General features: G+C 35.5%; 1 protein-coding gene across 2 annotated transcripts; it reads left to right on the forward strand.

Annotated features, from left to right (window-relative positions):
- The first annotated feature begins 470 nt into the window (after positions 1 to 470).
- On the forward strand, positions 471 to 9024 carry LOC125838829 (ATP-dependent zinc metalloprotease FTSH 4, mitochondrial-like). 2 transcript variants are annotated; one of them, XM_049517856.1, is made up of 7 exons: positions 471 to 652; positions 866 to 953; positions 3097 to 3360; positions 3513 to 3758; positions 3845 to 3978; positions 6584 to 7060; positions 7657 to 9024. In XM_049517856.1, exons 1-7 carry the CDS (start codon positions 626 to 628, stop codon positions 8578 to 8580), a joined length of 2160 nt encoding a protein of 719 aa, XP_049373813.1. In that variant the 5' UTR covers positions 471 to 625; the 3' UTR covers positions 8581 to 9024. The 2 variants fall into 2 exon arrangements, with proteins under 2 accessions (XP_049373813.1, XP_049373814.1); XM_049517857.1 differs by having other exon boundaries at positions 3854 to 3978.
- The last annotated feature ends 6435 nt before the right edge of the window (positions 9025 to 15459 follow it).

A 15459-nucleotide genomic window follows, 5' to 3' on the forward strand; every position in this document is an offset into this window, starting at 1 on the left:
ATTATATACAATTTTCCCTTTTCTTAATAATGTTTGTAATTACTTTTAAACTATTGATGTATTTTTATAATTTTAAAATATTATATTATTTTACTATATTGTAAATTAAAATTTAAAGATCGTCCATGCTAAGTAAAATTCCCCGCCTCACGTCTCCACCTTTTAAAATACTGATTTATAGTACTTCTTATGTCACTTTCAAATAATATTTGTTACTTCTTTTGATCCAATTTATGCAATATCAATAGAATTTCGAGAGTCTATATTATCCTCTATCAAAAACAGACACGGCGAAAAAGAGGTGACAACTTCCCGTCGTTTCTATACGAGTAAATTAAAATGTAAATAGACTGTAGAGGTGCTCTTTGACGCACGGTGAACAAGTTAGCACCTCCAAATATTTTTTTTATCAAACAGTAGAATAAATATTTAGAAAGTATTTCTCCAGGAAGAAAAAATAAAAATCAACCTTCCTTTTCCAGTTTCCCCTGCCTCCCCAATTTTCGATCACCAAAAAAATTCGTAGTAGAAGCATCAAGAAACTAGATAGAGAAGAAGAGGAAGAAGTTTTTGAGGAAAAAGTGAAAAAGGGGTTCAAGAAAAGATCAATCTTTCTTGCTTAGAGATGGCTCTAATGCGCCTTTTCACACAGGTCTCTTCTTTTCACTTTTATCAGATCTTTCTTTCATTTGGTTTCTGTGATTTTTTTTGGGTTTACTTATAATTGGAGATTTCTTGGTGTGTTCAGTTATAAAAACCCTAATACTGGTATTTTTATATTTGTTCAGTCTTCTTCTTAGTATGATTTTTTTTCTCTCCTTGCTCTCTCCTCTGTTATGCATTGAATTTTACTTTTATTATACAGGTTGAAAGGCAGCAACCTCAATTGAGGCAGCTAAGCAATTTTCTCAATAGAACCTATCTTACGTCTAGAAAGGCGATTGGAGGTGGAGGTATGCTTTAAAGATTTTGTATTCACGAAGTGAGAGTCGTGTTTCCTTCTTGTAGAGATAATAGTGTTTGATGGTTGACAAATATTAAAAAAAAATGGCATGGTTGGCTTCATGGAAATATTGCTTGTTATTTGTACATAATTTTCACCTAGATGTTTCTGGTATCAACAAAGGGTCGAGCCTCTATATTATTTAGACTGCACTATGTTCATACCTACAATGTCTAGAACGCCATAGATCCATACACTGATAAATGTTCTCTACAGTACACCATACTAGATTGGGTTCTACTAGCGAGGCAAAAGCAATCAAGAAAAGGTTTTGGCTTTTATATTCAGAGTTGGTATAATTCTTAAACCAATACCAAAGTGAACAAAAAATGTACCCAATTAAGAGTCTTCAAGGAAAAATGGGTCAAGCTCGTCGCATAGGGCTTGCCTAGTGCGGGTTACCTTTTTTGTGTGGTTTGCGAGCTATTGCATAGGAGCGGAGTTTTTATCCTGTACACACCCAAAGGGTAGAGGCGGCGGGTTTCCCTTGTCATAAAAAAAAGAGTCTTCAAGGAAAGCCTCGAGGATAGCAGATTTAGTATTAAGTTGCAGCACACAATGTACAACAGTAGAATGTGAAAAGAGCAGACGGTATTTGAGGTCAAAAAGTGAGCAACTTTAATAATGAAGACATAGTTGACAATGTTGGTAGGTAGAAGAGCGGCATAGATAGTTGACAATGTTGGTAGGTAGAAGAGTGGCATAGATAGTTGACAATGTTGGTAGGTAGAAGAGTGGCAAAGGATCCCGATGTGGCTAACGTATGTATGAAAGGGATGTAGTTCTCTTATTGAGGTTGCCTAGTGGTCAATGAAGTGGGTGAGAACCATGAGGTCTTAGGTTCAAGTCCCAGCAAAGACAGAAAGCACTAGGTGATTTCTTCCCATGCTCTGGTGGGAGGTGGCAGGTATCCCGTGAAATTAGTCGAGGTGCGCTCAAGCTGGTCCGGATCCGGACACCAATTAAAAAAAAAGTTTTTACCTTATATCACCCTGCGCAAACTGCTTTCACTTAAAGATTTCTTGTTGCTCATACTTATTTTAAAAGTAATAATTGGTAATACCCAGTAATTGAGAAGTGAGAATTCTGGTGAAATCCCTCTACAGTGTTGGTCTCTTTAGTTGCATGTTGCTGAGAAGAATTTTGATTTTGCACTTGAAATCCAATTATGATTTCAAAATTTTGTCCATTTTTCTGATAAGTAGGTTTCATAGTGTTGACGTTCCCTAGATTTTACTTCATAAGATTTTTTTGTTTTTTGATGACAAGGGAAACCCGCAGCCGCTACCCTTTTGGGTGCGCACAGGGTAAAACCCCTGCTCCTATGCAATAGCTCGCAACCACATAGGAGAGGTAACCCGCACTAGGCAAGCCTGGTGCGACGAGCTCGACCCAGAAGGCAAACCCCTTGCTTTCGCTGGCAAGGTGTTTCGAACTTGAGACCTCCAATATGGAAGTCCCAAGCCAAAGCCACTGGGCCACCCCGAAGGGTATTTTACCTCATAAGATTTTTCTTGTGCTTACAAGAGAAAGTTGAAAAGAAATTTATGAGTAATGTGCTTTGTGAACTATGCATCTTCTTGATGCCCCTTTGTAAATGAAATTCCTTACTTTATCAACAAAAAAAGTGCTTTATGAAGGTGAAACTAGCAGTCTCTTTAGTTCTGTGCGATCACCTTTTTCCATACTTCCAAGTCTTTTGAGCCTTTAAATGAATGAAGAATTCATCACCTAACATGTTACCCTCTACATTTTTTGGCAAATTGCAGACGAATAGCTGACATTTAGACCTTCTGACAGTTTCTTGAATGAGTAAAATGTACCTTAAATGTTGCAAGTTAAAAGTTTTTAAGTCCTAAAGAAGTTTCTGGCTTCTTCTGGTTTAATCATTTTTGTATCACCTTTCTGAATGTTTGCGTCGACTTTTTGTTGCATTTTGTAGTAGGAGATGTACAGTTATGTGATAAATTCTCTTTCTAAATTATTATTACCACATCTTGGCAGAGCGGATAAATTCTCTTTCTATTTTATTATTACCTTACTGACATCTTGGCAGAGTATGTTGTAATCCTCTAGTGTGTTCCTTTGTGCAGTACATGGAGCTGGAAGAACCAAGGGAAGGTTTCAGTCAAGTTATGTTGGCAGCCTAGCCCGGCGGGTACGTGAATCGGAAGAAGCTACTGATGCAGCATATCTGAGAGAGCTATATCATAAGAATGAACCAGAGGCAGTCATAAGATTGTTTGAAGGCCAAGCTTCACTTCATTCTAATCCAGCAGCACTCTCTGAGTATGTTAAGGCACTGGTTAAGGTTGATAGATTAGATGAAAGTGAGCTGCTCCGAACATTGCAGAGAGGTGAGACCTAATAAGAGAGTCTTATCTCTCGTTAGCTTGGACTGTTGATTTGGCTTGGCTTTGAGAATCAGTTATTTTACATTCTTGATTTTGGGGCTTCTGATAAGTTGATAGGAGATAAACTAATTAGTGTCTGACTAGTGGTCTTTCAGGGATTAGCGGTACAGCTAGCTCTCATGCAGAAGAAGCAAATATAGGAGCTCTTTCAGCTTTTAGGAATGTTGGCAAAGCTACAAAGGATGGTGCTCTTGGTACTCCTAATGCTCCTATACATATGGTGGCTATTGAAGGGGGTCATTTCAAAGAACAGTTGTGGCGTACTTTCCGGGCTCTTGGATTGGCCTTTCTCTTGATTTCAGGTGTTGGTGCACTCATTGAAGATAGAGGAATCAGCAAAGGTATCGAAGCTCTGTAGTTTTTTCTTGGTCTTTGTTGAGGTTATATGATTTGTCTATAAAAATTCTCTTCTTGTTAATGATGTTAGCTGCCTCAGGACTTGGTCTAAATGAGGAAGTGCAGCCGACCATGGAAACCAATACAAGATTTGCCGACGTTAAGGGTGTTGATGAGGCGAAAGGGGAGTTGGAAGAAATTGTTCACTATCTCCGAGACCCTAAGGTGAGTTAGTATGGGAGGTTTATTCAGTAACCACCAGAGCGATATATTCTCCTGTCAGCGTCAAAACTAAATAACAAATTTTATCATTTGTGTCGAAGTCCATGTCTGTCAGTAAAAGTAATGCTGGAAGGTCTGATATTGTTCTTGCCTTTACGTCTGAGATTGGAAATGCAGGACACAAGTATATCTCTTTTAATTTGATCTGCCCTTTCCCACCAAAAGTTCAATGATGATGGAAATGACCTGAGAACCTGACAAGGATATGTGTAACCTGAGGCAGTGTTATCAAAGGCAAAAAGCACCAAAAAGCTCTAAGGTCCGTTGGGGCTTTAAGCACAAAGCACAAAGCACAAATAAAGCATGGGCTTTAATGAAAAAAGGCGTTAAGGGAGAAAAAAATACAAATATATTTGTTTAGTCCAAGACTAATAATTATAAACATGAATGACAAATTTATGAACAAAGAAATTGAAAAAAGATTAAGATAAAGTGACATCAATTGTTTAGTGTCAACTCTTCAAAAGAGGCTCATTGACAAAGAAAAATATGTCTTAGAACCTTGATAATGACATTACACGAAGCGCTCATCACATTTTGAGCCTCGCTTCAGGGCTTAAGCGTGCCTTTGACAACACTGACCTGAGAACATCAATCATCTTTTGTTAGTTATATGTACTAACTGTACATTTTTCCTTTTTCTTGTGAAAAATGAACATGCAGATTGGCAGCAAGCACTTCCTCCCCTCGTCATGTGGAAAAGTGTCTAAAAGTCTTATCATTTGTCAGTTATATCCCTATATGTTAGGTATTGGGGGGAAATGAAGGATAGAAGAACTGACAAAACGATTATAAGGGTTATTTCCCTTGAGTTAATACGTAGCTTCTCATCATTCAATTCGTCAATTGGATTTTCACATGGTTGAATACTAAAAAATTCAGTTATCTGAAAAATGACCCCTAATTCTTTTTTTCTTTTTTCTTTTTAAGAATGGTAATTTAATGTATAAACAAGTATACTACACAAGCAGCGTAGTCCCCCAAAAGTAAAATAGAATACTAGTAAACTTCCTATCTGTATGGCTTGTTGCATACTGTCTAGAACATCGAAAATTATCTTCAGCTTCCACTAAATATTTTGTTTACACCAAAATAATGAAGGGGCTAATCATTTCATCTTCAACTTCTGAATACTGTTGTGTTTGTCTCAAAACATCTCTGATTCCTTTTTCTCCAAACAGTCCACCAAATGCATGCTGGGACTATTCTTCATCTCTCTTTCTGAATGGTTACATGCACATCTCTGCTCCAACTATTTAGCACATCCAATATACCTCCTGGCATCACCCACCTAATTTCCCCTAGGTTGATAATTTTTTTGCGTATCTGATCTGTCCACTCTCAATATAAAAAAGAGGGTTGATTGTCTCTGCCTGTTCTCCATAGGTAAAATCTGGACCATAACTGGTACCGCCTTTTTATCGGATTATCTGGTGTCAGCCAAAATGACTCCCATTCTGATTACCGCCCTTGATATTATTTTGTGTCGTTCCATGTACTCTTTAAACTGAGCCTAGTGCTATTGATTCAGTGATCCCTATAGGACATGGTGGACGAGAACTAATTAGTCTTTTTTTTATTGACATGAAAAACATATAAGGAAATGGTTCCACGTGCTCTAATTCATTAGTTGTGAGCAGTATCCAAGTGTTTCAAAGGTGGGATTTTCGTGATTTAGGTTTGTCACTTGCCTTGATCAACTTTAAGTTAAATAAAGCAAAAATGTTAGGTGAATTCCCATTTGTCTAAGCTTTGGGGACAGAGTTAATCAATACTTGTATTGCTGGGAGGTGCACACAAGTACCCAATGGATTAGTTGAGGTGCATGCAAGCTAGAGCGGACCATCGTTTGTAGGTTGACAGCTTTCAGTTAATGTTTTTGGTTATTTGGTAGCTTTCAGTTAATTAGTAGTAGTATTTGGTAGTATCTGCTTGGGAGTTGAACAAGTTGGTCTGCCACATAGCTGAGCCATGTGAGGACATGGGTGAGAATCAAATTAATTGGTTAGTTTGACAGTTGCATTATATTTATTAAAAAACTTTTATCCAATACCAAAAACAAGTATGACCAATTTTACTGATTGGGACCTACCTAATTCAAATTAGAAGCACCATCATGATCACATTTCTGCTGGTAAATTCCTGTATCTTTTAATTTCATTTATTATCAGTCTGAGCGACGATACCCTTGGGGCGTAAAAGAGGAGATAAACTAGTATAAGAAGGCTTTCCAACCTCTCCGGTTCACCTTTTGTCAACATTTCTGAAAGGGAAGTTGGTGACAATTCTGATTTTTGACTTACACTCACATAGCAATATACCAAAGTTTTTGTTCTGTTGCTAGTGATATGACTTTCTACTTTGGTTGGTAATTGCATTATGACTAAATTGTGTCAATATCTTTTTAAATCTTATATGTTTCCCTTAATTCTCCTTTGTGTTTGTTTACCATTGACCTTTTGGCTCAGTCTTGATGGGAGCTTTTCCAATGATTTGTTTTAATACTGTGAGGTAGATGTTTTTACAGTTCCTTATTTTACATTTGCAGCGATTCACTCGTCTTGGTGGCAAACTCCCAAAGGGTGTGCTACTTGTTGGTCCTCCTGGAACTGGTAAGACCATGTTGGCAAGAGCTATAGCTGGAGAAGCTGGGGTTCCCTTTTTCTCATGCAGTGGTAGTGAGTTTGAAGAAATGTTTGTGGGTGTTGGAGCCCGAAGAGTAAGAGACCTTTTTGCAGCTGCTAAGAAACGATCACCCTGCATTATATTCATTGATGAAATTGATGCCATTGGAGGAAGCCGTAACCCAAAGGACCAGCAATATATGAGGATGACTTTGAATCAGTTGCTTGTTGAGCTGGATGGCTTCAAACAAAATGATGGAATCATTGTGATTGCGGCCACTAACTTCCCAGAGTCATTGGATAAGGCACTGGTGAGACCTGGACGATTTGATCGCAACATTGTTGTACCAAATCCTGATGTTGAAGGTCGGAAGCAGATCCTGGAATCTCACATGTCAAAGGTATTGTTTCTGGACAATGGGGCATCTCTATAGATCCTGTAGTTTCTAGGTCATTGCTCTCATGAACTATTTGTAGTGATACACAGCTATTCTTATGTTTTTCTAATAGCTGACGGATTTTCTTTATGACTATATCTCTGCTAGCATTTTAAACAAGAAATGTGTTATGCATGTACACATTGTCTTGCATCCTTTTTTTATTGATGAATCTAGTTTTATTGACCTATACTGTGAATTGATTGAAGTATTTGAAGACAAGATGCCTTTGGAATTAGTCTGACCTGGTACAATTGAGTTGCCTACTCGTGAAGGTTCATTGTACATATCTTCCCTTGTGGCATTTTTTATCCATCACATTTTACTTTGACATCGCTGTTTAGCAGCACCTATATTTATGTGGGTTTAATCTTATAAGAACTTTGCTACCATGTCAAACTGGAGTTGGCAGCCTCAAAACATTCCTTTGTTTCCACCATGCATGGTTCATTTGACCATCTTTCTCAGCTGGATTGTTAACTGCAGGTCCAACTGCAATTTTCAAGGGTTTTACTTAGCATCATTTCTAATCTCTGTCAAAAATGTTTCCTATCTGGCAGGTAGTGAAAGCAGATGATGTCGACCTTTTGATCATTGCTAGGGGGACTCCTGGGTTTTCCGGGGCTGACCTTGCCAATTTGGTTAACATTGCTGCTGTGAAGGCTGCAATGGAAGGTGCTAAAGCTGTAAGCTTGACTGATCTAGAGTATGCTAAGGACAAGATCATGATGGGAAGTGAGCGCAAATCAGCTTTCATATCCAAAGAGACAAGAAAGCTTACAGCCTACCATGAAGGTGGCCATGCTCTTGTGGCTATTCATACAGATGGGGCTCTTCCAGTGCACAAGGCAACCATTGTTCCACGTGGAATGGCTCTTGGTATGGTTGCTCAATTGCCAGAGAAGGATGAGACTAGTATGTCCCGTAAGCAGATGCTTGCTCGGCTTGATGTTTGCATGGGTGGACGAGTTGCTGAAGAGCTCATTTTTGGAGAAAGTGAAGTAACTTCTGGTCCTTCTAGCGATCTCCAGCAAGCAACCAAGCTAGCCAGGGCCATGGTTACAAAGTTTGGTATGAGCAAAGAAGTGGGGCTTGTCACCCACAACTACGATGATAATGGGAAGAGTATGAGCACTGAAACGAGGCTTCTCATTGAGAAGGAAGTAAGAGAATTACTTGAAAGGGCTTACAACAATGCGAAAATGATTCTCACCACCCATATCAAAGAGCTTCATGCGCTTGCCAATGCATTGCTTGAGCAGGAAACGATGACCGGAAATCAGATTAAGGCCCTGCTTACCCATGTCAATTCTCAACAAACACAGCAAAATAAACCTCAATTAGTCTCAGAGGAGAGTCCATCACAGTCCAATCCATCTCCTCCATCAAGTCCGGCTGCTGTTGCAGCAGCAGCAGCTGCAGCTGCTGCAGCTGCGGCCACTGCCGCAGCCAAAACCCAAGGCATTTCTCCTGTAGGATCTTAGCATGGTAACTTGTTGCTAGTTTTTATCAATCCATGTGCATATAGTGGATCATTCTCATGCATGCTTTCAACCCTTTCATTGCTATCAAGAAGGTGATTAGTGTATGGAGGTGAGTTTAGAGGTCAACGGAAATAGTAACAGATAAATGGCATATCTATATTGTCAAGTGTGTCATTTTTAGCTGATCTCTTTCTTCTGGTGTTATAAGCCACTTAGCTGACCTTTACAGATCTTAGTTTAATTATCTGCAGACTCATTGCCTATTTGAGTTGGATATTTTTCATGAGTATATTGTAAAATTAGGAGCGTCACAAACTTCATCACTTTCCAATAATGCAATTACTGGTTACCTACCTTTTCTTTTGGCTTTTAGAAGCTGTTTAGGAGTTTTTTAGTGCAGTATTTTTCTTAATCACATAATTGTCATTTGAGGGATCATTTTTTTTCTTTTCTTCCTGTAATGTGGTTTTCTCAACACGTTTTAATTGTTTTCCATCTTTAGATAAACTGATGTGTGGTATAAGTTTTATGTAGTTCTAAATTTCTATAGATTTTTTCTTTTTAAAAAATCAAAGTTTACATCTGCACTAAAATAAGATGCTTCGATAATTCAAACATTTTCCAGAGTTTATGTAAACTTTTCACTTTGGTTCATAAGATTATTTTGTGTTGCATTTGCACTTGAAGAGCAATTTAATTCTTTCACCTCAAAATTCCACTTGCTGTTACTCTTTTAAGGCACTTATATGCTTTTGGATAAGCAAAAGTTTCTTGACCATCTATATATTTTAACTTGAAAATTGAACTACATAGAAAGATCTTCGTTATAAGGTTTATATATTGATTATATAAAAAGGCTTCTAGACTGTCCACGATTATCAAATTCTCTTCTGACTGACTATTAACATATAAATTACTACATTTTATGCTCTAAAACGAAAAGAATTTATGGAATTTAAACTATAGAAAGTAATCATGTGAACACCTTATAGAACTTTTAAGATTGTAGCAAGATATTTTAAATTAAATATTACGTATGTTGCAATATTTTTTTGTCTTGATTGTTATTTTCTTGACGCTAACTTTATCATCTATAACATTTTTTATTGATTTGCATTTTAAAGCTGGAATAGGAATCTATACGAACTTAGAGGGAGAAGAATGAAAAATCCTCTCTCAAAAGATCATTTAATCCTAAGAAATTATGTAGCAAAATCATTCAGTTTTTGTTTTTTTTTTAAAATAAAATCAGCCAATTCAAAATTTTCTTCTCTTGTAAAATCACTAAACTAAATTAATCATCATATTAAAATATAACATAGCAAAATAAATTAATAATTTATGCCATGTAGATATGAATCTCATCAGTAAGACAAAAATTATTAAAATGCAATACCCTATAATTAAAAATAAGGATATATTTGTCATTAATTTAAGAAAAGAGGATTAAATAAGCTATTTGCTTTAAAGAAAAAAAATGTAGAGTCAATGGACTTTTAGCCCATATGATAGGGAAAAGGCAAAATACCTTGGCAACTTTGAGGGAAATGCTGAAGTCAACCATTGGAAGAAAAAAAGAAGAAGCAAAGTTCAGTAAAGGAGCAATTCACTAAAAAATTCAAGACATTGATTTATAAGTATAGCGAAAAGCAGAAGAGAAAGATAAGTTCTTAAACTTAGTTTATAGATTTGTTTTGAATATTTCATGGCTATACAATTGGGTTGAGAGTTATCAAACATGAATTTAAGAAATAGAATTTTTTTATTTTTTTTATAAATGGGGGAGGGCATTTAATGATTGGAATGTAAATTTTTGTATTTCAACATACAACGAAGTAAAAAGGTTGGTAGTAAGACAATTTTGGCTATTAAAAGCACAATTTTAAAATAATTTTGGGAAGAACGTTGAATGAAATAAGGATATGATAAGTCGGTAATATAATGAGGTTACTCAAAGTATGAGTAAATATAGTTCGACGAAGTGAGAATCATTCATGACATCTCATGGGTTGGGTATTTCAATTTGTTATGAAATAGCTTAAACGAGATTTTGACTAGAGATCGATATAATGTGATTGTAGATTAAGTGGAGAGGGTAATACAGAGTGTTAGAGGTGACAAGTTTGGAATTTCAAAACGAGTACGGTGATTAGTAATCATACCACAATTTGTGTTTTTATAACTTTCATGATTTATACATGGTTTATAAAGTGAATGCTTAACCAAATGTTTTTAACTTGCATATGGGACAAATCTTTTACTTGATATGATATCAAAATAGTTATTTGAGATGAACTCTCTTCTATAGACATGTTTATTGTTACTTGATATATGATTACCATTATCGAAAATGTTTACATTTGCTTGAAAAATAGTATTTTGACATATGTTTTCATTGAAGTTTGACATAATATGTTTTGATAATACTTAAAAGCTCTATTCGATTTTGAAAATATTTTCCTACAAGTACCTATTGTTCAAAAGAAAAAAAGTATAAATGGGAGTAGAAATTGATAGATCCCGTAGCTAATGGCGAGTTTGTTAGACCTGGTGCATCTTGTAGTTATCTATTACTTATATAACCCTTGCTAGTAGGGATCTACTGATATGAATATTTGACTCTTTATGAGTAGTTCAATGTTATTGGTTACTTCTTAAAGAAGAAGGTCATATTGATTACATGATTCATCCCTAAAAACCTCCCAAACATAAGATTTGATATGAAAGTGTTTTTTCTGAGTTTACTAGTAGGGGTGTGTTTGGTATAGGAAATTTTCCAATTTTCTCATGTTTAGTTGGGTAAAATGTTTTGGAAAATGTTTTCTAAATCAACTCATTTTCCTCAAATTTAAGGAAAATGACTTTCCTTCAAAAATTAAGGAAAACATTTTCCAGAACTTTCCTCCAACTTTAAATTACAATTTTTTTATGAAAAAATAAATTTAAAGCTTATTCTTTTAAAAAACGATTCAACTTCAATTTTTTATTTTTTTTACCCCACCCTCACCTCGACACCCCCTCCCGCCAGCCCCCCCACCCCCATCCCCACCCCCCCAAAAAATAAAAAAAATAAAGTTTGTTTTTAAAAAATATGTCCAATTTCAAATTTTTATTTTCATCCCACCCCCACCCTCGACCCCCTCCCCCCGCTAGCCCCCCCTACTCCCAAAAAAAAAATCAAAAAATTAAAGTTTGTTTCTAAAATACATTTTCTAATTCAAATTCTTATTTTTCATCCGACCCCACTCAAAATAATAATAATTAAAGTTTGTTTTTAAAAAATATTTCTAATTTCAATTTATTACTTTTTTACCCCAACTCGCGACCCCCCCCCCCCCCCCCACCGCCCTCCAAAAAAAATATTTAAGTTTATTTTTAAAAAATATTTTCAATTTCAAATTTTATTTTTTTACCCCACCCCACCCCCTACCCCGTGACCCTCCCCCAATCAGCCCCCCCACCCCTTCCAAAAAAAATTTAAGTTTGTTTTTAAAAAATATTTTCAATTTCAAAATTTTATTTTTTCACCCCACCTCCACCCCCTACCAGCAACCCCCCGTCAGCCCCCCACCCCCTCCAAAAAAAAATTTAAGTTTGTTTTTAAAAATATTTTCAATTTCAAAATTTTATTTTGTTACCCCATCTCACCCCTACACCCCCACCCCCACCCCCACCCCCCACCCCCCACCCCCAAAAAAAATTGAGTTTATTTTTAAAAAATATTTTCAGTTTTAATTCATAAATTATTTTCTACTCTCTAGTAAAAATAAAAGATATTTTCTCAAAAATATTTTTCATTCATAAATTAAACACACTAAACAATTTCTGAAAAATATTTTCTACTCTCCAACCAAACATAAGAAAATAAGTCCAAAGTCTACTTGTTTTTCAAGAAAACATTTTCTAGAAAAAACATTTTCCATTGGAAAACATTTTCCTTCATACCAAACACACCCTAAAGAAGAAGACTTAGATGGTGTTTCGGATCAGGATGATAGAGTTTTTAGAAAAAATCTTAAACAAGAAAAAATAAATAAAACTGCAAAGTAAAAAAGAGAACTTAAAAACTTCTAAAGGATCAAGAGGTTGAGCTTGGAGAAGCTTAGCATAAACAAGAAATTTTAAAATATCTTCATCAATAAGACAATAAAATATAATGATAGATTGGGAGGTGATGAAGAGTTTATTAGTTAATTAGATGAACCAAGTAAAGAGTTAGATGTTTTAGCACAATCAAGTGTTGATTTACCTTCAAAAAGAAAAAGTAGCAAACTGAGGTATAATTCTTCTTCCTCCATTTCTTTCTTTGAATTGGGTACAATATTTGATAGTATAACTCAATTCAGAAAAGTTGCTATCGATTATGTTGTTCAACATAAGGTTCAATTAAAGCTTAAACCCAATGAACCTCATTAAGGTAAGGTAAGATGTAAAAGAAAATGTAAATGAGAAATCTTTGCAAGTTAGGATAAAAATACATAAAATTCTTTTGTGAAAAAAAGTACTATCGTGCTCATAAATGTGTTACAAAGAACATTAACAAGTTGTTTTCAATATGTGGAAATGAAGATGAAGGATAGAATAATATCTCAATGTGACATTAGAGTACAAGAGATCATAATAAAATAATGGAGATTAGAAGTGAGAAAATCAATATGTTATAGGGCAAAAATGAATGTTATTATCAAGTTCATTGGTGATCCAAAGCTTGAGTTTTCAACGTTGTTAGACTATGCTGATATGATTAAGAGTACAAATTGTAGGACTTATTTTTGAGTAAGAACTAACAATGAAATAGTTTCTAGGAAACACTTGTTCAGATATTTTTGTGCATGCTTTGTTGTTTTGAAAAATGAATGGATACAAGATTTTAGGGATAAGAGTTTGAAAAATACCTCAATTTTGGTCGAATTTGTTGTTGCGATACTAAACTTTCATGAGGACCTATTACCTCCCTAAACTATTTAATACCGTATTTTAAACATATATATTTGCCCACGTGGACATAAAAAATAATGCAAAATTATAAATAGTAATGTGTCCACCTGGACACATATATACCTTAAAATACACTATTAAATAGTTCAGGGGGTAAAAAATATGGTATTAAATAGTCTAGGGAGGTAATAGGTCCTCATGAAAGTTTAGTATCGCAACAGAAAATTCGACCAAAGTTGAGATATTTTTCAGACCCTTATCCCAAGATTTTAGAAAGATTGTAGACTTGGATGGATGTTTTTTGAAGGGTGCTTGTAGAGGAGAATTATTTATAGTTGTTGAAAAAATAGAAAATCAACAAATGTCAATAGCTTGGTTAGTAGTTGATCAAGAAATTATACACTCTTAGAGTTGATTCTTAAGCTATCTCATTCAAGATTTGTAACTTGGTGATGGAAATAACAAAACAATCATGTCTGACATGTGAAAGGTACTTATTTTAATTTGGGCTAACCCATCGGTGGCCCCTAGGGGTGGCAGGGGGACCGGGTCGGCCCGCCCCGGCCCGCGACCGGTCCGAGAACCGGCCCGCCGGACCCGGTCCCGTTTGAAGTTGGCGGGATGGGGGCTTTCGGGATAGGGGACCGGTACCGGTCCGGTTCACCCGTTCGGCCCGGTCGACCCGGCCCGGATGAACCGGCCGGTTCGCGGGATCCCCTAACATTTTTTTTTTTTTTTTAAATTCTATCCGTTGGGCAACGGCTAGTGGGCCCCCCAACGGATATTTTGGCAGTTTTTTCCCCCAACCAACACCCCCTACCACCCCTACTTTTAATAATTTACTTTAAACCCTCAAGTTATTATAAATACACTTTAACCCACTTTTAATATTATAAATACCCCTCTATCCCTTATTATTTCTTACAAAATTATATATTCTCTCATCTATTTTTTATATTCTTTCAAGTCTCAACTCTCAATCTTAAGTCTCAAATCTCAATATTTTATTTCATTTAAGTCTCATATTATATCATAATACATATATTTCAATTCTAAGTTTTCATATTATATATCATAATATATATATCTAAGCTTTCATATTATATTTGCTATCAAGTTACAAGTTACAAGTTACAACAAACTACAAGCTTCAAGAATCGGTTATAACGTCTGCTATTAACGCAGACGTTTGGTACATTCGTTTCATAATATTTATATTTTATTTTTCGTCATTAATTTTTGTGTTATTATTATTTTTATATTATACTTTACATATAATTAAATATGAGTTCTAACAAAAAAAATACCGGTAAAGGAAAAGAGAAGGAACCAAGTGGCATTAGTAGATTATTTAATTTTACTAAAAAAAGTAGTAAGGAAAAAAATAAGAGTAAATGTGGTGGTACTTCTAGAGTTAGATTTAATACAAATGATTCTACTTATGTTGATGATACTTCTTATGATATTGATTCAAATGCTCAACTCGATCATGAACTTTTACAACAAATTTATGGTGATATTAATCCTTATCTTGATGAAAATTCAGGTGAAGAAGTAGAAGTTGGTTCGGGAGAAGATGAATTAGAAGATACACCTACTAGTCCGGTGACAAATGTTCCAAATGAAACTACAAATTCAACGGAGCAAAATTATGGACGCCCACCCCTTATACCTCCTACAAGGGAGAAGGTGAAGTATCAACGCCCTAAAACTTCTGTTGTGTGGCAATTTATGACTTTAGATAAGGAAAATTCTATTGCTATTTGTAATAAATGTAAGCAACCTTTTAAACATAAACAAGGTGGGACGGGGGGCTTAAATAGACATTTGTTATCTTGTGTGCCGATTCAATATAAAGAAGCTAAATCATTAGCCGATAGAAAAAAAGGAATTTCAGTTAATGATTTTGATATTAATGTTAATGAATCGGTAGGGGCTTCT

The sequence above is a fragment of the Solanum verrucosum genome, unplaced genomic scaffold (genome assembly GCF_900185275.1).
Source record: "Solanum verrucosum unplaced genomic scaffold, falcon-dt-bn FXZP01000182.1, whole genome shotgun sequence".
Lineage (NCBI taxonomy): Eukaryota > Viridiplantae > Streptophyta > Magnoliopsida > Solanales > Solanaceae > Solanum > Solanum verrucosum.